Genomic DNA, 22,630 nt, shown 5'->3' on the forward strand with positions numbered 1-22,630 from the left:
CTGAGTGTTAGCCTGAGTCTCCCAGCTGTGTGGGTCCAGGTCATGACCGTTACCGCGTCTCTGCACCGTTAGTCGGTGTGAAGTCGCCACATGACTCGTTTAACGCTCCGATGGCGGCAATCAGAATGAACGTGTTTACACAAGCGCCACCTGGTGGACGGGTGCTGCATCACCTGACTGCCCATGGGTCAGCAGCTCCTGGAGTTCTGCTCTTATTTCTGCGACTTCACACTGGTAGTTTTGCAGCGTCAGTGGTGACTGGCCGCCAGGGGGGAGTGGCGGCTCGGCTAATAATTAGGCATATTTCCCTTATTTAATCATTTGTTAAACTCTATCCGTCCAGTTTCAATAACCCCTTGTGCTGATCAGGGTCGCGGTGAACTGGAGCCTCTCCTGGAGTTAATGGACTTGAGGCTGGGGGGGTACACCATCACAGGATAGCCACACACGCACACACACACACACACACACACATAGACCTGTTCACACCCTAAGGGCAATTTAGAGTCACCAGTCCAGCTGAACTGCATGTCTTTGGAGTGTGAGAGGAAACCAGAGGACCCAGAGGAAACCTGTACAGACACGTGGTGATTAACTCATTAAAATAACTAATATAATTAATTTAAATGTATTGAAACCTAAAAGCAGTAGCTATGTCATTATGCATACATTTTATTGCATGTCAAAAACAGCACTGGTCACAACTAAAAAGAAACCAGAAAGTTGAAAGATTCATGTTCTGTATCGTGTTTATGAGGGTCAGGACACCACATGTCACTCCGCCAGTGTCACTTATCACGCAGTGCTGAACATGGAGGCAGACGTATGTAAAGACAGCATCCCCCCCCAGACACAGTAAATATGTGTTTAACTCCATTTCGACTCTCCCCAGGTACAATACCCCACAGCACCTGTTTAAAATGAATGCGTGCGTCCTCTCTGTCACTGGGATCCACCAGGCTCTCGCTGGCATCTCTCTGTAGGAAGTTGTGGTCCAGCTCGGCCTCAGATTCAAGTGGAACGAGTACTGAGGGAGGCAGCTCTTTGACCATCACACACTGCTAGGAGGGAAGAGCAGCAATACACACTTACAGTACACAGCAGTGTGTGTTTACTTTCTCACCCGCTTTAGGGTCATTTCACTTACATTTATCTGACACTTTTCTCCAGAGGAACTTACAAAGTTAAGGTACTTACAACTATTTACCCATTTATTCTACTGGGTAATTTTACTGGAGTAATTTAGGGTAAGTACCTTGATCAAAAGTATTACAGCTGGATGTGGCAAATGAACTTGTGACTTTTGCATCCAAAGGCAGCAGTTCTAACCACTATGCTATCAACCGTTGCCCTCACAGATACTTCCATGTTTAATGTGTATTTTAATAAAATGAATATTTCTTAAAGTTCCCCTTTTTCTATATGTTCCTGTTTTCTGTTTCTCACCAGAGACCACACTTGTCCGCAGTGTGTCCATCAGTGCATCTGACCAGGTCAGCGTGCTCAGTCATTCGGTCAATCAATCGATCGCACAGACAGATGCTCAGACACAGCATTTAGCTATTTACACCGATTTACCGATTAGCACAGCAGGGTAATTTTTTCTCCATCAGTTTAGGGTACCTGGCTCCTGGGTACCACAGCAGGAGCTGGGAACTGAACTTGTGACCTTCAGATCGAAAGGCATCAGCTCTAGCCCCCTGTGCGCTAATGCTCTATGTTTCCAGGATAGACTCTGGATCACCGCGGTCCTGCGCTGTGGTTACGGATAATGGATGGAGGGAAGGAAGGATGGAACACCCCCCTTTCCCAGTGACACTGAGAGGTGACGCTCTGCAGCCGTAGCATGTGCCGCTCAAGGGAGGGAGTGAGTGAGTGAGGGAGGGTTAGACTCTCTACTCCCCGGACTGATCCGTTCATTCCTCACACGCGTGGTGTCCTGAATCGAGACCCACGAAAGAGCATGCACTGGGGGCACAGAAGGATCTGCAGCACCTAGAGACTTTGTGTCATGTGCAACGATTTTGAAACAATGCAGGAGGGGAGTGAGTGAGGGAAGTGTCTATCACTTTGGATGTACATTATGTTGATTTACACTTCTGAAGTCCGCAGCACTCACTTTTTCTGTCCAAAAACAAACAGGGAGGTGTGCTTCACCCCCGCTGCCCCAACCCAACGTCTTGCAACATCACATCCTACGCGTTTCACCGTTTCTTAATTTAATATATATTTCATCAGTAAGGAATAATCATCAGTTCCTAGTCTATACTCTTTCTTTTCACTTCCTCTTTGTGTGAGTCACGAGTGTTTCATTCAGCTGGACACACTGATTCGTGAGGCTGCTTCCACCACGGACGGTACGTTACCACTGTTTTCCACACAGCGCAGTCGAAAATAATCATTAAACGGCGTTATCGTTCATAGTTTCGATCAATACTGCGCACACATCTCAGTTAAACGCTTACAGCATCTTTTTAAGGCCGTTTTAGGTCATGCGATCCTTCAGCTTCTAATTTATTCCTGTGTGATGTAAAAGAAAACATTGTCATTATCCGAATAATCTCAATTCAAAGATGTATCACTTGCGTTGTTTGCATTTCTATTGTTGTTTAGGAATAATGACTATAATAATAATAAATGATCTCAGAGGCCTGAGATTAGTGTGGTTCCAGGGAGGGGGTTTCACTGAACATTAAATTCAAGTATTTGAGGTTAAAAAAAGATATATTGGTTCCGGGAATCTAAGTACTGCTTGATGTTAAACATCAATGTCAGTAATGAAATTATATTTATTCATAGAAATATAAAGAAAAAGATTTTAGCAATGAGATATGCTGGATAATTTAGCAAAAGACATGAAAGTTATTACTCATAAGTGGGGTACATTTGAAACATCTTTGAACTGGGCTCATTCAGATTATCACAACATAGTCTCAACAGATAAGTGCACAAAAATATTCTTACTAAAATATTACATTGGATACAATATTAAACACGGCCTGTATTTATTTACTAAAAGTTTGTTTTCATGGTCCTTCCTCTAAAACTGCAATGCATCTTACATTCCAAGTGTATAAAACTGATAGTTTTTGCTCAGCCATCATAATATATTGGGGTGGTACAGCGAATAGCGCTGCTGTCTCACAGTACCTGGGTGGTGTGAAAGGATATGGGTTCAATCCTGCTCAGTCTGTGTGGAGTTTGCATGTTCTTCTTTGTATCTGCATGGGTTTCCTCTGGGTGCTCTGGTTTCCTCCCACAGTCTAAAGACATGCTGCTGTGCGTGTGTATTTTTTTTATATATTGCAAATATTCATCTGACTTGTGTTCTGCTGCTGTAACATAATAATTTCCCTTGTGGGATCTATCTATCTATCTATCTATCTAACATGAAAACGGGGCAGGACAGGATGCGAATGACCAACCCGAGTACTTTCACCACTGTGACAAGTGGATGCATGTAAACGTCAGAGCTGTTTCATCAGTGCCTTTCTAAGAATAATGCAGGAACTCTTAGAATAGCAGTGTCTGTTGCCAGAGCTCGTGATCCGAAATTCCGGCAGGAGTGCAGAACCTGATTTATGGCTTTTGGTTGAATCTGTACGGAGGGAAATCGCTTTTATGTGTTTTTTTCCCCAATAGCCCCCTTTCATTCTTGGGAACACAGATAATCTCCACTGTTCCAGCACTAATATTTAACCCTACACACACGTTTTATTCCCAAGTCCTTTAACTGACACTTTTCTCCAAATCAACTTACAGTGTTTAGTTACTTATTGTAATTTACCTATTTATACAGCTTGGTAACCTTTACTGTATCAGTTCAGAGTAAGTACCTTGATAAAGGGCACTACAAGAGGACATGGGATTCGAACTTGCAGTCTCTGAGTCTAGGGGCTGCAGCTGTAACCCCTACACCACTCACTTGAAAAGTGTGTTTCACCAACAAGTCAATTAATATAGTCAAGGCAGGTTAGTAAATTTAGTTTCATACCATAAACGATATTTACATTCATTCCTGTACGAAGGACAGTGTCCACAGGTTTTTACTGTAACATTGAACCACAGTGTCAGCAAAGTAATCCATTACATTACTGAACATGAGCATGAACATTTACACCTTAAATGAACTTGAGATGATGGGCAAAGTGAGTCTGGAAGAGGTGAGTTTTAAGACCCTTTTTAAATGTGGACAGAGATTCAGCAGTTCTGAGTGAGAAGGGGAGGTCGTTCCACCATAATGGAGCCAGATCAGAGAACCTCCGTGCTTTAATCCAGGTGAATATTTTGATTTTAAATCTATCCTGTAATCACGTCTGTCATTCCCTCACAGAATACCTCCAGGAGAATCTACACATCTCAGAAGCACAAGATCTTCCCCCTGCAGTGCTCTTCCTCTGATGTGAGGGAACATGGGTTCGAGTCCAGGCTGCTGGTTTAGCTTCACTGTCACACTCTGCTTTGCGCTACACTGCTGGATGCACGTTGGTCCATCTGCTGGGTACTCGCTGGGAAATTGCACGATCCGCGGCTCTCTCAGAGAGTCCGACCGGCCCAAAGTACTTTGCTACAAACTGAACTACCACAGTGTTCCTCGGGGGATCCCACACACCACAAAGGTCTTGGATATCTGCTGTAACAAAATCTCAGTCATCAAGAGCGATGACCTGAAAGGACTGAAACACCTGAAAATTCTGAATGTGACCAAGAATTTGATATCTCATGTGGAAGCGGGTGCTTTCAAAGACCTAGTTGTCTTGGAAGAGCTCAACTTGGCCAGGAACAGACTCCACACAATCCCTGAGAACTTCTTTCAAGGCCTTGTGCAACTGTCAACGCTACGACTGGATTTTAATTACAACATCAGCCTTCATTCCTCTGCTTTTGACCTCCTGGTTCATTTGAAGGTGCTGAACTTAACAGCCATTCACCTTCAACACATAAAGGAGGTTGCACACGTCTTCAGGTTACCCTCGTTGGAGAAGCTGTACGTGGGAAGCAATTTAATTTCAAGTTTCCAGTCAAAAGATGTGTTGAATGTGTCTGTCAAGAGCTCTTCAGTCTCAAATGTGTCCTTTAGACTACAGCTGCTGGACTTGACAATGAATCCTTTGCACACCTTCCGGATCACAGAGGACATCTTTCCTCACCTGGAGATCCTGGACCTGTCCTATGCAGGCAATGAAAGTATGGTGTGGGATGTCCAGAATCACACCTTCTTGAGGGGTGTGAAATGGCTCAACCTGAGCGGTATCCACATGTCAAAGGAGGAAGTTGAGAGCGCGATCCAAAGCGTCAGCTCCTCAGTGGAGAACCTGAAGCTGTATGATATGAAGCAGGTGGATGTCACCATGCTCATGAACTACTCCTGCCAACTGCCCAATCTCGCTGTCCTCCGCCTGAGGAAGAACAACCTCACCTCTTTACATGGCCACATGTTCCAGAACTGTCAGCAGATTAGAAAGCTGGATTTTGTGGAGAACAGACTCCATAACATTTCAGAGACTGCTTTCAGACCTCTTCAGAATTTGATTAACCTGCTTCTAGGTCACAACAAGCTCACCAAGGTTCCCGAAGCCATCAGATATCTTCACATCCTGGATTTCTTGGACCTAAGTTTCAACAATATTGGGGAGCTGACGTGTTCTGACTTTAAAAATATGACACACCTAACCAGTCTTCACCTGTACTGCAATCACATCTCAGTTCTCAAAGCTTGTGTCTTCACGGACCTGCCCAATCTAAAGAAGCTGCTGTTGAGAGCCAACAAGATACTCACCATCTCAGATGCCTTCAAGAGTGGCCTGAAAAATCTGCAATTGCTGGAGCTGGGTTCTAACAAACTGAGTTATATCAGGACAAAAGATTTTGAAAGTTTAAGTTCTCTTAACTATTTAGATCTTATAGACAATCAAATTTCTAAAATAGGATTTCATGCATTTAAAGGCCTGGGGAAACTGTCAACCCTGTTGCTCTCGTCAAACAAAATCACCAAAAGTGCAATGAACCGCAATGTTTTTTCAGGAATTAATCATTTAAAAGTTCTTGAAATTGTCTCCAATTACATATCATATGACAACACGAAAGAAATCCCTGACCCACCTTTTTCGTACCTGAATTCATTGAAGTACCTGAAGATTGCCAGCCAGGCTCATAAAGGACTGCGCAACATACCATCAAACCTCCTGCAAGGTCTGAGTTCATTGGAGGCAGTTCATGCAGGAAATTTGAACATAGATTTCCTACATGAAGACACATTTAAATATACGCCCAAGCTGTTGTTCCTGGACATCAGCAAGAACTTGTTCACCAGCCTCAATCCAAAGGTGTTCCAAAAAATCCCAAGGCTCAACAAGCTTGTCTTGACCAAAGGTCCCCTTCACTCACTGGACTTCCTGATCCATGCAAACCTCTCCAGGGTGAAATACCTGCAGGCATCTCGGAATCAACTGGGTGTCATCAACGAGACCGTCATCCAATCCCTTCCTTCACTCACTTACCTGAACCTCAAGGACAACACGTTCACCTGTGACTGCAGCAACGCCTGGTTCATAAGTTGGGCGCTGAAAAACAACATGACCCAGGTCCTTGATGCCAATGGTTTTGAGTGCACATATCCATCACAACTAAGAGGAGCCAAACTGATAGACCTCGACACGGAATCTTGCACGGTGGACCAAGGCTTCCTGTGCTTCATTGCTAACACCATTCTGGTCCTCTTTACCATGTGTGGTGCTTTCTTCTACCATTTCCTGCGCTGGCAGGTGGTCTATGCCTACTATCTCTTCTTGGCCTTCCTCTATGACAACAAGCACAGGAAGACTCAAAAAGCACAGTCTTTCCAATATGATGCCTTCGTCTCCTACAATGCCCAAGATGAACTGTGGGTGATGCAGGAGCTGCTGCCCCAGTTGGAAGACGAACAAGGCTGGAAGCTTTGCCTTCACCACCGGGACTTCCAACCAGGTCGGCCAATCATGGACAACATTGTGGACGGTATCTACGGCAGCCGAAAGACCATTTGCCTGATCAGCCGTTACTACCTGGAGAGCGAGTGGTGCTCCAGGGAGATACAGCTGGCCAGTTTCCGCCTCTTTGACGAGAAGAAGGATGTCCTGGTGCTGGTGTTCCTGGAGGACATCCCACCACGCCAGCTCTCGCCCTACCACCGCATGAGGCAGCTGGTGAAGAAGCAAACCTACCTCGCCTGGCCAAAGCCAGGCCAGGACACCAGGGTCTTCTGGTGTAAACTGAAGCAGGCCCTTGAGATGAAGGATGATCCATATGAGGACCATGGAGCTATGCCTCTGTTGTAGTAAAGAAACAATGCACTCTTCTGGCCTGAGAGGGAGTTGGACTTTTGACACGAAAGGTTCATGCATTTATGCTTGAAATACAGATATATTGAATTGAATTTTTGTTAACATATTTATAATGGATCATTGGGGCTACAGTGGGTTGACTAGATTAAGTTATTGTCACGTCCACGCTCACAACGCAACCGACAGCACCCGATGGTGCTCCTGCACCTGATTGATCACTCACCCTTGAAAAGACCCTCCTCAGTTCCCATACTTTTGCGGAATCTCGTCAGGGACAACCGCCCTTCTTCGTGACGCTTCGCTCACACGCTTCGCTAGCTCTCACTTCACGTTCTCCGGTTTTCAACTCCTCGCTTCGTTTCCCGACCACGTCCACAGATCCTCGTTCCTGTTCTGTTCGCCGCTCAACTGACCTTTCGCTAAGTCCCCTGACCTCGCTCATGGATCTTCGCTCTGACCCTGACCGCCGATCGACCGACCCTTCGCCTGTCCCCGACACCGAGAACTTGCTTCATCCCTCAACTTTGGATGAACGACGTTGCACTTGGGTCCAGCAATCCTGCCTCCCTATGTTTCGCGTGACAGTTATGAGTTCACAGATCCAGGTCTTCAGGTCTGAAGATCTCTGTGTGTTCCAAGGTTTGAATCCAAACTCAGCTCCATCGGTGTGAAGTTTGGGGGTTTGGATCCAACCTCAGCTTTGTCTGTGTCAAGTCTGAGGATTTGGATTCAATCTTAGCTCTGTCTTTGTGACATTTTGATGGTTTTCCACACATCTGTAAGGGTTTCTTCTGGGTTCCCTGTTCTCCTACGACATTCCAGAGTCATGGTATTCTAGTCATGCGGCAGATTCTTCTTTACTGGACGTCTTTCTGTCCACTGTGTACTGTGTACCTGCCTAGTGTCTCCTGCCTCAAACCCCATGCTTCTTGATATAGATCATTTGTACATGAGCTGGCAACAAAATATTGTCATTTATTCAGGTCAGAATGTCGCATGAACCTTGTTGTTCAAAGTTACCTGTTTCTCCAGCTGGTGTGGACCGTCTTCCTTGTTCACTTCATTGGGATTCTCCCAGACACATGATTCTCATCCCTGATCATTTTGTGACAATGTCTGAAAACATGCGATTTTAATACATACATACAGTTCAATTAGTAAAAAGTCAATCAGTAACACCAAAACACCATAATTAAGTAATTTTTATAATTTAGCAAAAAAAAGAAAAAAGAGCCTCCAGCAGTGCAGCATGTGTCTGTGTTCCACAACTGAACGCATGGAGAAATAAGACAGATTTCCTTGAACTTCTGAAAACAAAGATTTCTTTCTGAGTTTTCTGAGAAGAAAACAATCTTTGTTGGGTTTCTGGCTCTGGCTCTTTGTGCTCCTGTTGCTGTTCCCGTTCAACTCACGTGTGAAGGTTGTTGGTTTGCGTCCCAATCGAAGGAGAGATCCCTCACGTTTATGAAAATAAAGGCAGTTTTGTTCATTGAATGGTTTTGTAAGTGCAGGGGCGTTTCTCCCCCCCCGGGGCACTCAATAAAACCATCTTTGTTGTTAAACCCCTTTGTCCTTCCATGCACATTTAACCCCTAAAGCCTTTTAAACTTTTAAACTTTTAAATACAAGCAGCGGGTGGTATAGTGGTTACAGCTGTGACCTTACACTTGAAGAGTTTGGGTTTGAATCCCACCTTATGCTGCAATAGCCTTGATCAAAGTAATTACCTGACCTGATACAGTAAAAACTTGCCCAGCTGTATAACTGGGTAAATTCACCAAGTTACTTTAAGCATGATGAAATAAAACAATACACCTACACCACATGCTGCCTCAGAAAGATGATGCGCATCATGAAAGATCATAGTCACCCCACACGGGCACTTTTCTCTTCTCTGCCATCTGCAAAGCGGCTCAGGTCTATTCGAACCTGCACAGCTAGCTACAGGAACAGCTTTTACCCCACTGCTTTAAGACTATACAACACTAACCAATATGCCACCTTTAGTAACTAGAGTTGGTCTGCTCCTCCTAAGCACATTGGTAAATTACACACACATTTTCTGAACTGCTCGTCCCATATAGGGTCGCAGGGAACCGGAGCCTAACCCGGCAACTGAAGGCATAAAGCCGGAGGGGGAGGGGGACACACCCAGGACGGGACGCCAGTCTGTCGCAAGGCATCCCAAGCAGGACTCGAACCCCAGACCCACCGCAGAGCAGGACCCGGTCCAACCCACTGCGTCACCGTGGTAAATTACACTGTCACTTTAAGCATTCTCATTCTCATTCTCTTGTTCTGAGTTCTCTGGCTGTCAACTGGTATTACTGTTACTACTACTGTTACCATTATTCATTGCTATTGCTGTTGCACTACTCACTGTCATTGTCATTGTTTTTTTGTTTGTGCAGTATTTCTATTGTCTTTGTCCATAGTCCGTGGAGAAGCATACAGGAAGAATTTCATGATACTTGTACGTGTACCTATGGCAATAAACTTGAACTTGAACTTAAAATATCAATGTTTCTCAAATTCAGCTCGGCTCATGTAGTATGTAAAAAAGTCCGTTATTACAGTAAGTCTAGGTTTATTTATATAAAATGCTCTTGTACATTTGAAGCGTCCTCATCAGTTGTGGATAATTTCAAACAAAATTCGTCGTTCTAAACGGAATGTGGACTGCTTTCCCTAACACTGCCGTACCAACATTCCCACAGTGACACAATGACGGCTCAGTTCCAGAAGGGCGAAGGTGACGTGCGGTTTGTGCGCTGTTACGCAATAATAGCAGTGGGGGCGGGCGCACATGGGCGGTCACTGGGTAAATGGGGGCGTGGCCTTGGACTGACCCGAGAAGCCGGGAGAGCAGAGACCGTTGGGGAAATGGGCGGGGCCTTACACAGGACACGAAACGCGGGGGCGGGGCCTACGACAAGACAAGAGAGGCGAAAGGGCGGCAGTGCATGGGGAAGGAGGTGGGCGGTAAAATAGGGCCGGGCCTCTGGTCACATCACACTGTGTTCTACCATGGCGGCCGCCACGGCTCGGCTAGGTCTCCTTCCATTTTCGCGGACTTTACTGTGGTTCAGAGGGGCTCTCGCGGCTCTCGCGGCTCCCGGTTTCCTGAGGACCCCCACTGTGAGATCGTCCGTGACTCCCGCTGCGACACCCGCCAGAGACCGACTCGCGGCCTGCTCTCGCAGCCGAGGCTTCAGCTCTTCCTCCCGGCCACTGAGGTACGAGCAGCCCGGCCCAAGCGAGCCGGAGCTGCCTGAGTGACGCGATGGCGGATTTATTTACAGTTACTTTTACATGATTATTTAAAACATTCAGAAAGGCTCTCTCAACCAGTTTATCTTGGTAAATGACATTTATCTGTGGTGCCAAGAAGAGAGAGAGTCGTCAGCATGATCGTGTTGGAAAGTTTTCACTGAGAAAGAAACGGACACGGTCGGTGTGTTTTGTCGGTTGTGATAAAACTGCACTCAGCGGATTGAGTACCTCAAGACGAGGTGTTTTCGTGCAGGAATAATAAATATAGTTTTACTCCCTCGAAACTCTGAGCACATCGTACTGTCCCTGACGGTGGGTTGGATGATTGATTCTCTGTCTGTGAAGTTAGCGGAGCCGGTTAAATTTAGTCTAGTTAATTGGTCCACCTTCTTCTAGTTTCTCAATTTCTAGCCTTAAGTTAATGCAGGTTAAATAATTTAAGAATAAACTAGTCCTTCTAGTTAAGCTCAAGTCTTAAGTTCAAGGTTTATTGTCATAAGTACTCTGTGTGTGCAACAAGGAGTACCGTGATTGAAATTCTTGAGTGCTTCTTCTCACTGACTGAATATAAAACCAATAGTCTAGATAGTACTGCAGAAAAACAATAAAATTATAATGCCAATAAGAATAAATAAGTAACAATAGACAGCCAGGGTACTTAAAACTGAGAATACTTAAAGTGACAATGCAAGTAATGTGCTCATGTGCTTGAAACTTGAACTTGGAGGGAACAGCCCAGCTCTAGTTGCAAAAGTGGCACATTGATTGGTTGGTGAGTGTTACTGGACTTTAATGGAATTTAAATCTTAAGAATAACTAGTACTTCTAGCTACTGGACTTTAAATTAATGCAGGTTCACCCATTTAAGAATAACTACTACTCTACTAGTCCCTCTAGTTACTGGATTTCAGTGTAAGTGAACCTGCTTAAATGCAAATGAGTCCTCTTGCTTTTCCAGTCTTACATCGTTTTACCATGTCATGTGGTTCGGGCAGCAGCTCTGTCCACCATCCTGCTGACTGCTACCATGGTCCATGGAACATGTGTCCTGAACGTGGGTTTGATTCAACTGATTGTTATAAACCAACCAACCAACCAACCTCCCCCCCCAACACGCACACACACTCCGCACCCTTGAGCGCGAACTTTGACTTCCACTAGGTTCACTGGCCGTTCCCCTCCCGATAAATCTTTTCATCTATATATTTGTTGTACAAGTTGATACATTACATGTACTTCAATGTTAATGATTAATAAATTTGCAGAGTAAGTTGAAGTAGTTCTTTATCATAGTTTCATCTGATGATGAGCAGAAACAGCCACCCGTGTGACTGAAATGGACCTGTGAAGAAGTGATTTCCGTCTTTGCGAGCCTTACTGCCACTTTAATTAATTAGATCAATTAGTCCCACAATGACCGTGTCTATTAGTCAAACTCTCCCCTCGGTCTCTTGCACACTTCTGATTCTTAACCCTCTTTGCAAACAGGAACGTGTCTCCTGGAAGGTTTATGGAATGCCACTGAACCCATATCGCATTTATCTGTAATCAGGATGTTCTTCTACTCCCCCCTTCCCCAACCCAGTCATAAACACCAGTTTACTAAATCATAATTCCCTTATATCACTGAATGTAATGGCAGCAGTAGTGACAAACAACTAGCAAAATTAAAATTCCACAATTAAATTACAATATCATATGCACAGCCTAAATGGATTTGTACTTACATAGTTTCAAGTTTGGTAAAGTTGGTTTTTCGTGGTTCAAGTTAAAATTCGGTAAAACAATAGAATTAAGTAGAAACATTTAAGAACTACATCAAAGTTATGTTTATTTTAATGTTATTGATACAGGTTCACAAATAATTACCACAAAATTGTAGCTAAAATGCCAGAAAATTTTACAGTCAGCGACTATAAAAACATGAGCAGCAACGAAAACGAGCATGTTTATAGCATGTGGAGACGAAACCATGTGATTCGAAGTGTCACTGTAATTGGGTAATAATGAGAGCTCTGAGCGGAGCGCATTAGAAGAAGGTTCAAAAGGTAAACGAGCATAGAGTTTTTAGCCTTATAGCTATATTGACCCGTGAGCTGGGCTTATTAAAAATGTTTTAGTTGTTATAACCAACTGCAGGGATATTTTTCTAAAAATAATACATTTCTGCTGAAACATTGCACAAAAATCTTATAGACAGTCATTTTGGTGTCACCAGGGGTGGTCCGCACCCCCTTAGTGATGCCACTGGCACACGCTGCACTCTAAAGGCCATCCGTAGACAACCTTGAGATCTTTATAACTGCATTATCTGGAGTACAAGGACATGAGTTGGACTGATCAAAACAGCCATTCATTTTAATACTAATCTCAGTTGCTATGTTGCTGGCGGTAAAGCCCAAACTTGCAGAAGGAATTCAATTGCTACTAGTAAATTAAACTATGAATACTGATTTGGTAAAGTTATGGACATTGTGGGAATTCTTACATGTGACAGATGCTAAATCAACATCTCTACAGCACAACTACTTTGGTACCTACAGTGTATAGGAACTATGTAAAATAATTATTACAGTAATACACTCAGCCTTCGTGTAACAGGGTTCCAAACAACGAAAATAAGAAAAGTTAAGACACCACTTTCTTCCCTCGTTAGAATGAATTTTCTGTCAGCTGCAAGGAAACATGTAGCTTCTTTCTACTGAATTACTATTTGTTCAATGTTTAATATAAAAATCGGAGCGCCACAACCCTGCACAAGTGCTTCTTAATGATAAAGGATGACATAACATCAAGACAAACTATACATTTTTGTTACAAGTGTAATAAAATATTTTTCTGTGCAGAAATATACCTTTTAGAAGACTTTTTAATGTGCGAACCCCCCCAAATAAAAAATGAAAATTCAAATTCCTCATCACAAGAATTTGGCCAATGGTGATTTCTCAGAACAAATTAATGCTGTTATGTGAGGAATGGGTGCATACAGTGCCGTTCTAACTACTGTTTTACCTGTTCAGCTCAGACAACAAGGTGACAGTGAATTTCATAAACCGCGATGGGACTAAGCTGTCTGTGAAAGGTGCTATTGGTGACTCTCTGCTGGATGTGGTCATCAACCAAAACCTGGATATCGACGGATTTGGTGAGTTGGCCGTCCCTAAAAGCTACGTAAATGCGCACCGCTGTCCTTGCTGAGGCTACCCTGTTGTCCTTTTTGTTCCTACCCTTCCATAAAACAAAGTGACTGTCCCAGCAGGACAAGATTGACTAGCCTTCAGAATGAGCACTGTTCAGGCTGAGACTGCGTGCCTCCTGAGTGTTTCCCTTCCGGTGCTGTGGGAACGGCCTGTACCTGAGAGCTGTTGTTACACTCTGAGTTTCTGGGAGACCGTGAGGGGTCCTGTGGTCGGAAGGGTCCATAAGGCCTGCCAGTCCGGAAGGGTCAATCTACGGATCAGAGGCGTGAGCCGCTTTGAGGGCCTGATGAGATTTACATGTATAGTCGACCTGGCACCAGCAGGATGGAGGCTGGATGATGTGGGCACTGAGCCACTTCCTGCCGCAAAGAGAACAGGTTACATCGACTCAAGGACGAGCTCAGCTTGTGTTCATTTAGAGCAAATATCTCAAGGCTGCATTTAGCTGCTTGCTTCTTATACATTTCAATTTCTTTCTAAATGACTTGCCCAGTTTTAGCATTACAAGCTATCCTTCATAGCACCTGGTTACCTTGCTGACATCAGGTCGTGTGTGATGGGACAGTAGGGCTTAGGTCCACCTCCTTAAACGACTGGCTACCAGGTGCCCAGGTGTAAGTGGCTTTTTAGTGATCAGTTCAGTTACTGTTCGTACATCCTTTGAAATATTTTACGTAATTCCAGACTAATGGAAATGCCTCATTGACCTCTACCCAAAACATTGTCTCAAGACAATGTGAATTACACTCCCCAACTGATAAAATTCCCTTGTTAGTGCCTACAAAATTAAGGCAGGGATGATGGAAGAGTGGGCCTGCTGGGTGTCGATTCCTGGGAGCGCCGGCCACCAACCCCAGCTTGCGAGGACCATTTGGGAAAAGATCACTTACTGATTAATGATTACACATCTTCTAATGTGCTGGAGTTCACAAGGGATAGTTCTGCACGTGTGCTCTGTGTGGGTGTGCTCACATGTGCCTTTTTTTGCAACATGCCTGAAAAGACTGCATACCTTTATGGTCTGATAAACGGAGGTTAAATGAGGGTAGATTAAGTATTTCTGCATTTTTTCTTTTTTAATGCTTGTGTTCCTCAGATTGGATTTCCAGAATGAGGTCACACCATGGGCAGAGGTTGAGTAAATACTGAGGCCTTTCACAACATGAACGTAGCTGCAAACCAGAGTTTGCTCCCCAGGGTGTGAGAGAGATTCTATACAAGTATAGTTGCATCCACAAACATTGACCTCAATTTACATGTGTGTTCTATAGCAGGGTCCTTTAAGGAAAGAGTGATATCATCATAGTGATGATATCCAGTTCCAGTTTGTTTCAGAAGTAGCTAAGTGCTCCAGACCAGTTTTGCATGAAAATGCTTTCCTCACACATGACGTCTGTACCTCTGACAGATAAGTGTTGACATTGACATAAGTGTTGACATAACCCTAAATTTTAGCTTTTGTTAGAATGACTTCAAGACGGTGGCTCTAACTGCTATGCAACTCCACCAATATCATGTTATGTATCTCTAAACCAAAGATTTTCCAAAGGAAATTTTAAAGTATGAGTACTGAGAGCAGTGTCTGTAGTGAAAAGTATTTGCACTCTTTGTGAGAGTGAGACTTACCACCAGGACTCTGACATTACTGTGCATATTTCACAGAGCCCAAGACTTCTTTGAATCCAGGTTTCTACAGCTGCAGCCTGAACCATTGTGTCTTGACTTGCCAACATTTTGGTCACAATTTTTCAGAAATTCCCTGCCACACTGCTACATGAAGCCTGCAGGGGGCGCTCTGCCCTTTGTTTTGATGATGGGAGTTCCTGTTAATGCAGAGGAAGGGCTTTGAGAACTGTGTGTGTATACTGTCAGCGAGCTTTTGTGACGAAGGAGCTTTAAGTACAGCTGTGTTCGGAAGGGGACAAGCACAACATGGACTCCCTGTGCTCCAGGCCCCTGGAGATACACGGTCATCCATGGACATTGACGGGAGTCTGACACCACAAAAACACTCCTGCTTTCCACTTCAGGTCCTTTTGATCGCCCATAAATGCTCCTGCAACAAATCTGGAACAACTTCCCCCCCCAGAGAGGATTTCTTCATTACCTCACTTTGGTGCCTTGGATACTGGTATGTTCTGGGCACCTTCTGGTGGTGGTGCTCTGAGAAAGTGCTTTTGAAGAGTCCTTGTTATTCCTTCCCTCAGCAATGCAAGCGGCGCAGTTAATAAGGAGGAGATGTTTGCTTGGCTGGGAAACAGATGTTCAGTCGAGGGTTTATCTGAACCTGGTCTTGACCCTTTGGGAACGTGCTGGCTTTCGGGGGTGTGGGAAGTCCTGCAACACGGGGGCTCACGAGGTACCTCGGTTAGAGGTTGGATTTTGTTGTTTCTCAGGTGAAATGTAACACCAATAAAGATTTTGCCCCAGGGGCACCACTGCCTGCCTGGGATTTAAAGTCCCATTCTTCCGAAGGTCATGTCAGGTTTCTGAAAAGAGCAGTCTGTGCCCACGTCTCCATCCTCCCTGTGTATTCTCCACTCCATGTTTTGACGTACCTGAATGCCTAAATCCAGCTGGAGTCGAGGAGAAGAGAGGGCGCACATTTGGTGGCTCAGGTTGCTGGGTTCCTGAAGTAGAAAGTCTTCATCAGCTGAAGTTCAAGAGATGAGTTCAAAGTGCCGTAACTCAGAATGGAACTCGGGCAGTGTTTTCTGTGATTGGTCAGTAATGCTGAATCTGGGAAGGGTGTCCTCTGTCACATGCTTGTGAAATGGGAGAGGGGTCTCTCCTAGGATTTTGTGGTTTCCCTGCCAACCAACGATGCCCTGATTCTTCATCCTCAGGTGCTTGCGAAGGCACCCTGGCCTGTTCCACCTGTCACGTGATCCTGCAGGAGGAGGTTTACAACAAGCTTGGACCCATCTCGGACGAGGAGATGGACATGCTGGATCTGGCCTATGGGCTCACTGACACGTGAGTAACGGCCATCGGTCGTCTGTGGCGATTTGGAAAGCGACCGCACAGGCATTCGTAACAAAAGTACTTTGTCAGCTGTGGTTTTGGCCACTTGTGTAACCTGTGATAAATGGATTATAGGATAAGCACAGCAGTTAGGTTTGGATACGATACACTGGGTGGCAGCGTTTCCTTCTTCCATTCAGGCTGACGTGAGCTTATGGCACCTGAAGGTGCTTACATTGAACTTCACCCTGCTGTCACAGTGAACCGAATCTAACCGCAGCCTTTCGAACGAGCAGAGGGGGTCAAGGATTGTCGTGGGCTGAGCTCTCTGTGACAGGTTTGTCACTGGGATGGTGTTTGCAAAGCTGGGAAAACAGCAGGAAACATGTCAGGCTGCTGTAGCAGTGTAGCAGTACCTGCTCATGTGGGGCAGTAAGTGGCTTTGTGAGGTAATCCAGCCCCTGGAGGATGTTGGGGAGTGTGTGCCCACACAGTGTCATACCACCGGTTGCCAGAAGGGTCCATGTGTAACCAGGGTTGGAAGGAGAACAGTCTTCCTTTTGGTTACTTATTCTGCAAATCTGTAGCATTAAAAAAAGAGATGAGATACTTTCTGCTCTCTATATTTTCAGGCCAACAGTGGTGTGATGACCACTCAGACCAGCTGAAAATGACGGAGTTGTAACATTTGTCTGATTTTCTCAACTGGAAAATAAAATGTGCATCACATTTGTCCAAAATTGACCAAAAGGAAGGAATTGCATTGTGCTTTGTTATAAATGGACTTCCCCAAAGAAAGACCGTTCCTGTGACGTCAATCCAGCGCAATGGGCTTCGCAGAATTGTGTAATACATCCACCCTTGTGGACGGCATATGGCTGCTGTGCTGTGTGGTTCAAACACTGAGTGGGGTGCTGCAACAAGGCGTCATGTGTAATGGGGACATTACCTGTGTGACGTTCCCTGTTTGTCTGCAGTCCGATGACCCATTTCCTGTGTGTCTGTCCCCCAGGTCTCGTCTCGGTTGCCAGATCTGCCTCACCAGGTCCCTGGAGGGAATAACAGTACGTGTTCCCGAAACTGCTGTGGACATCCGACAGCCCAGCGACGCAGGCACAACCACCTCCTCCTAGGCCATGCCCCCTGGGCTTTGCCAGGCGTACCTAGTACACCTTTTGTGTGGTGGGTTTTTTTTTTTTTTTTTTTTTTTTTTTAAAAAATTAGTTTTTTTTTTTCAGCAGTGCCATGGTTTAGGATTACTTGATTCCTTGGCATTTTTTAAACGACTTGGACCGACCCCGCAGTAGCTGGTCGAGGGAGGTTGGTTTAGTGCTGTCCTGCGGAAGCGGAGGGCTGCGGGACTGACTGACACTGGGCCTTGGAAGGACCAAAAGCACTTGTTGGATGTTCGTTGTTCCTCTGCTGCCGCTCTGTTGAGACTTGGGCATTCCCAGTCCCATGATTCTGAAACAGCTAACGTCCTAACAATGATCACGTGTTCATGAAAACTCCTGTTCAGCCATGATGTGTCACCCATGTAATTAATAGTATATTAGCAAAAAGCTGTGAATTCTTATTCCTTTCTGAAATAAAATGGCACTTTCGTTCCCTCCTCATTGCCTGCTTCCCTCCACTCTGGCCTTTCTCACTCTACTCAGGGGAATCTTTTAATCTCGTGGCCCATGGGGTATGTCAGTATTGTGTGAACACACTCTTGGTGAAGTAGCCAACTGGAGTGTTGGTCACCTCATCTGGAAATTAGAACTCATCTAAGGACTTAAGGACTGCGGCCTATGGGTGACAATCAGCCCTATCAGTTGTGGAATATTACAACAAAATAAACACTGAGCGCAATGCATTGTTGTAGTCGATGTAGGAAACCCTCACTTTGGAAGAGGTGCACATTGCAGGATTGACGTGGTGACGGTGTGCCCTTCCCACGATCCCTCTCGGCCGTTGGAAAGCGCAAGCGGGTGTTAGGATTCATGCAAGAACAGGAATGCGTTCACTGTAACTGATGAATTGTTCCTGGGAAACGGTTGGGTCTCGTTACAAACGGCATCGCCCACATACCAGGTTACCGCACCGCTATGAGGGTGTGATACACAAAGTCCTCGAGAGCTGGTGTAAGCCCCAATGAGGCCGATACGTTGTCAGATTCCATCTCCAAGCGAAATCAATTTGGTTTCTAATTTAAAAAAAAAAAAAAAAACTTCACAGTGAATAGAGAGATGGAGTAATGGTATTTCCAGATGCTACTGTAAAATTAATTTTTCTTAACACAGTGACCAAAAGCATGATCAGCAATGCAGGTAATGCTAAATGGGCATCCACCGCAGCTCACCTGTGTCTGAATACTCTTACCTTCCCCAAGGGCTTTGACCTCTGATCCGTGACTCACCTCAGCCCTGAGCTGAACCGGAGCGGTTTGTAAACATTGTGCCTTAGCTGTGGTTGTCCATCCATCCATCCATCCATCCATCCATCTTCCTCCGCTTTTATCCGGGGCCGGGTCGCGGGGGCAGCAGTCCGAGCAGAGTCCTCCAGACTTCCCTCTCCCCGCACACCTCCTCCAGTTCCTCTATCCTAGATCAAATATTTATTCAGTTCGCTGATGCTTTTCTTTAAAATGACTTGCGGTACTACATGACCTGCAGTGTTACCAGTTGTAGCACTGGGTAATTTTAATGCAGCTGTTCGGGGTAAGTACCTTGCTCAAGGGTACTGTAGCAGTAAGTGGGCTTTGATCCAGCGACCTTCAGATATCCAAGCGCTTGCTGTAGCCACAGTGCTACCTGCTGTCCTGGGGAAAAACGTGTGCTCTGCGGTACAGTCAGACATTTCCACTGAGGTCCAGTTGTGTGATACACAGTGAAATATTGCATATGAAAGTAACGACTACAGATTCAAAAGATACAGTTTTACCGCAGTAAAGGCACCAGTTTGCTGTGAGCACGACATGGAAATAGTTTTGAATACAGTACAGAATAAAACGCCTTCAGGGACACTAAAAGGTTTAAAACTATAAAAAATTTGCACGGTGTAATAATGGGAGAAGCTGTGATGAAACGCCAATGTAGTGTGTGTCTCTCAGTGGACATTTTCCAGGCCATGTCCTGAAGGACAATGTTTTTCCGGCGCTCTCTGAACAGATAATGACCTCAGTGTGTGGAAATGTTGTGAAATGAGCTCAGTTACGGAAATATTTAAATGAAGCATAAATGTGTGGTGAACGTGGCAGTACATGTCACATGTGGCACATTGTACTTTTGCTGAGATGCACGTTGCTTTGGACGAAAGCGTCTGCTAAATGGATAAATGTAAATGTAAATGGAGCCCATGGAGAGCAGGAGCACTGAACGCGTCATTAAATAGGTGGCGTGGAGGTTACAGTTTCAAACCCCACCTCCTGTTGTAGCACCCTTGATCAAGGTATTTACCCTGAATTTCAAGTAGCCTGCTGTATAAATGGGTAAATCGCTGTAAGTAGCATAATGTTGTAACTTGTTCTGGAGAAAAGTGTCAGACTGATCAGCAAATAACCAAATAACAAATGCAAGTTATTACATCAGAGATGAGTTATTCCTGAGCGTCTGCTTTGCGCGCCGTCAGAAAGAGCGGGAAGGAAAGCAACGTATTTTACCAGTCGACTGGTCCCAGGAGAAGGAGGAGGAGGAGGAGCCTTGGATGTCTGGAAATAGCCTCAAAGCGTCAGCCGTGGGGACACCAGCAGGAGGGAGCCGAGTCCACGTTAGGAGCCAGCAGCACAGGGTGGAGCCGGGCTGCAGAAATCCTCTCCTCTTAATGCCACGAAAGGTCAGTCACCCCCTCGGTCCACTGCTGACCCTCAACCCCTGCCCCCACCCCCGGTGGGTGCACATACAAACCTCACAGAAAAAGCCCTCCACTTCCTGGTGGGGGAAATGTCAGCTTTGAAGGCAAGAGTGCTGCCTGGCTTTTTCTCCATGCTGGTCCTCAAAGATGACTACGCTGTTGTGGTGAGGTCGTCAAAGGGGAGGGGGGTGGGTATCAGAGGGCTGTAAAGGACGAGCTGCTCTGGAGCCCTGATGGGCAATGGAGGAAACCTGCGTGACCACAGGCTTTGACCTCAAGTCAAGTCAAGATGCGTTTTGGGCACCTTAAGACCCTTCGGACACACTCTCTCGCGATGTCTCCTCATGCCCTCGACACATCGCAATGCTGGGTTCAAGATGGTTCCCCTTCCTTGCTTCAGTTTACCGTGTTCTTCCTAAATGGTCCTAGCATTCCTGCAGCATGGCCAGGGTGAGAAGGTGATGGATTTGTTGTTCAGATACCGTGATTCAGCGTTTCGGCTTTCTGAGGATTTGGAAGACCGACTGTGAAATCCTTAGAAATCCCACAAGAGAGTGGAGTAAAAGTTGGCTTCCTGAGGAGAACCTTTCTGTCGGGGTCACTGGTCACGAACCGAATCACCAGTCAGTTACTGGGGAAAAGTGGAATTTTCCTTGAATTCAACATTGAGTTTTTGGGCCTCACACTGGAGTAAAGACTTTAATAATGTAAAAATACTGTATGTAATGATGTGCTTAAGACTTATATCAAATCCGTGAAGACAGACCGACGGTCAAAAATAGATATCACCATTTGCACAGCAGTTGGTTCAGGAAACGGATGAATTCACCTATCTTGGCAGCAGTGTCAGAAATGATGGCAAAACCGAACGTGACGTCCAGTGTCGGACGGGGAAAGCATCATCCCGTATTTGAGCGGATGCGGTGGATGTGGTGGATGTGGTCTTGTTCCTCCATTAACACAAACATCAAAATCAGACTGTACGACAGCATCGTGATCCCAGTAGCCATCTATGCCAGCGAAACCTGGAAGATTACGAAAAGGATAGCCCACAAACAATGTTTTTCACCAACGCAGTTTGTCATATTCTGGGTATCGCCTACTGCGATCGGATCGCGAACAAAGAGGTGTTATAACGTAGTGGTCTGCTGCGGCTGGGAGACGCTGTTGCTGAACGACGAATGCGACCAGCGGGTCACATTTTGCGACTTCCTGACCGGACACTTCCAAAGGTGGCGATGCAATGAGTGCTGCCAAAGGGAAAGCGCAGACACCTTTCGAGAAGCCCTCGAGACCAAGAACATGGAATGGACAGATGCTGAAATCACTGCTGCCAATAGAGCCCATCGGAGAACACTTGTTGCCCAATACGTCAACCGACGTGGGAGTGATTAACTAACTACGACCATTATGCAGCAACAGTTTGCAAGGAAAGGGGCATCAGCACGCCTCCGTCTTCAGCGGCAACGCTAAGTCTGATATGCAGCGCACTTCGAAGACGAATCCATTTAAGGCTGTGACACAACCTTCATGAAACAGCCTCCCGGCACGGGTGCGCTACGAGGGATTTCCCAGAGCGTGGCTATTGAGCCAATTTCTCTAATCCACAAAAAATAAGAAAAAAAATCACTTAGCTGACCCGTTACCTAATATAAGTGCCAGCAGAAAGAAACAAAAACACAAACAGAAAATTGTAAAGATGTCGTTTAGCGGCAGGCGAGATTGCATCGACGCTGAGCTCGCCGCTAATAAACCAAAGGCTGGTTGGTGCTCACTGTGCATGGTGATAAAAACAAAACAAACGATCACCATGGCAACGGGGAAAAAGAAACCGCCACATGTCGGCCGTAGGTTGAACAAGCAGGCGCACCGACCAAAGAAAGTTACGCTGAGTTCAACACACACGCCCAAGATTTCTGTCAAAACGATGTCCTCAGCACTTGAGGTCCTTGTGGCACATTGACAACTTGAGAAATGAACTCAAATGTGTGGAATTTCGCTGGGGGCGGGGCCTTCTCCCCGTATCCCACACCCATC

General features: G+C 45.5%; 2 protein-coding genes across 2 annotated transcripts; both read left to right on the top strand.

Annotated features, from left to right (window-relative positions):
- Positions 1-2,306: 2,306 nt before the first annotated feature.
- On the top strand, positions 2,307-9,173 carry tlr22 (toll-like receptor 22). Its single transcript, XM_018739964.2, has 2 exons — positions 2,307-2,357; positions 4,334-9,173. Exon 2 carries the CDS (start codon positions 4,413-4,415, stop codon positions 7,314-7,316), a length of 2,904 nt encoding a protein of 967 aa, XP_018595480.2. The 5' UTR covers positions 2,307-2,357; positions 4,334-4,412; the 3' UTR covers positions 7,317-9,173.
- Positions 9,174-10,248: 1,075 nt separating this feature from the next.
- On the top strand, positions 10,249-18,375 carry fdx1 (ferredoxin 1). Its single transcript, XM_018739967.2, has 4 exons — positions 10,249-10,558; positions 13,616-13,740; positions 16,642-16,771; positions 17,772-18,375. Exons 1-4 carry the CDS (start codon positions 10,350-10,352, stop codon positions 17,890-17,892), a joined length of 585 nt encoding a protein of 194 aa, XP_018595483.2. The 5' UTR covers positions 10,249-10,349; the 3' UTR covers positions 17,893-18,375.
- The last annotated feature ends 4,255 nt before the right edge of the window (positions 18,376-22,630 follow it).

The sequence above is a fragment of the Scleropages formosus genome, chromosome 14 (genome assembly GCF_900964775.1).
Source record: "Scleropages formosus chromosome 14, fSclFor1.1, whole genome shotgun sequence".
In the NCBI taxonomy this organism is placed as follows: Eukaryota; Metazoa; Chordata; class Actinopteri; order Osteoglossiformes; family Osteoglossidae; genus Scleropages; species Scleropages formosus.

Coding starts and splice junctions, on each gene's coding strand:
- tlr22 (XM_018739964.2), top strand. CDS start 4,413: ATGGGTTCGAGTCCAGGCTGCTGGTTTAGCTTCACTGTCACACTCTGC.
- fdx1 (XM_018739967.2), top strand. CDS start 10,350: ATGGCGGCCGCCACGGCTCGGCTAGGTCTCCTTCCATTTTCGCGGACT. Junction 10,559..13,615: donor TCTTCCTCCCGGCCACTGAG/GTACGAGCAGCC, acceptor TTACCTGTTCAG/CTCAGACAACAAGGTGACAG. Junction 16,772..17,771: donor GCCTATGGGCTCACTGACAC/GTGAGTAACGGC, acceptor TCTGTCCCCCAG/GTCTCGTCTCGGTTGCCAGA.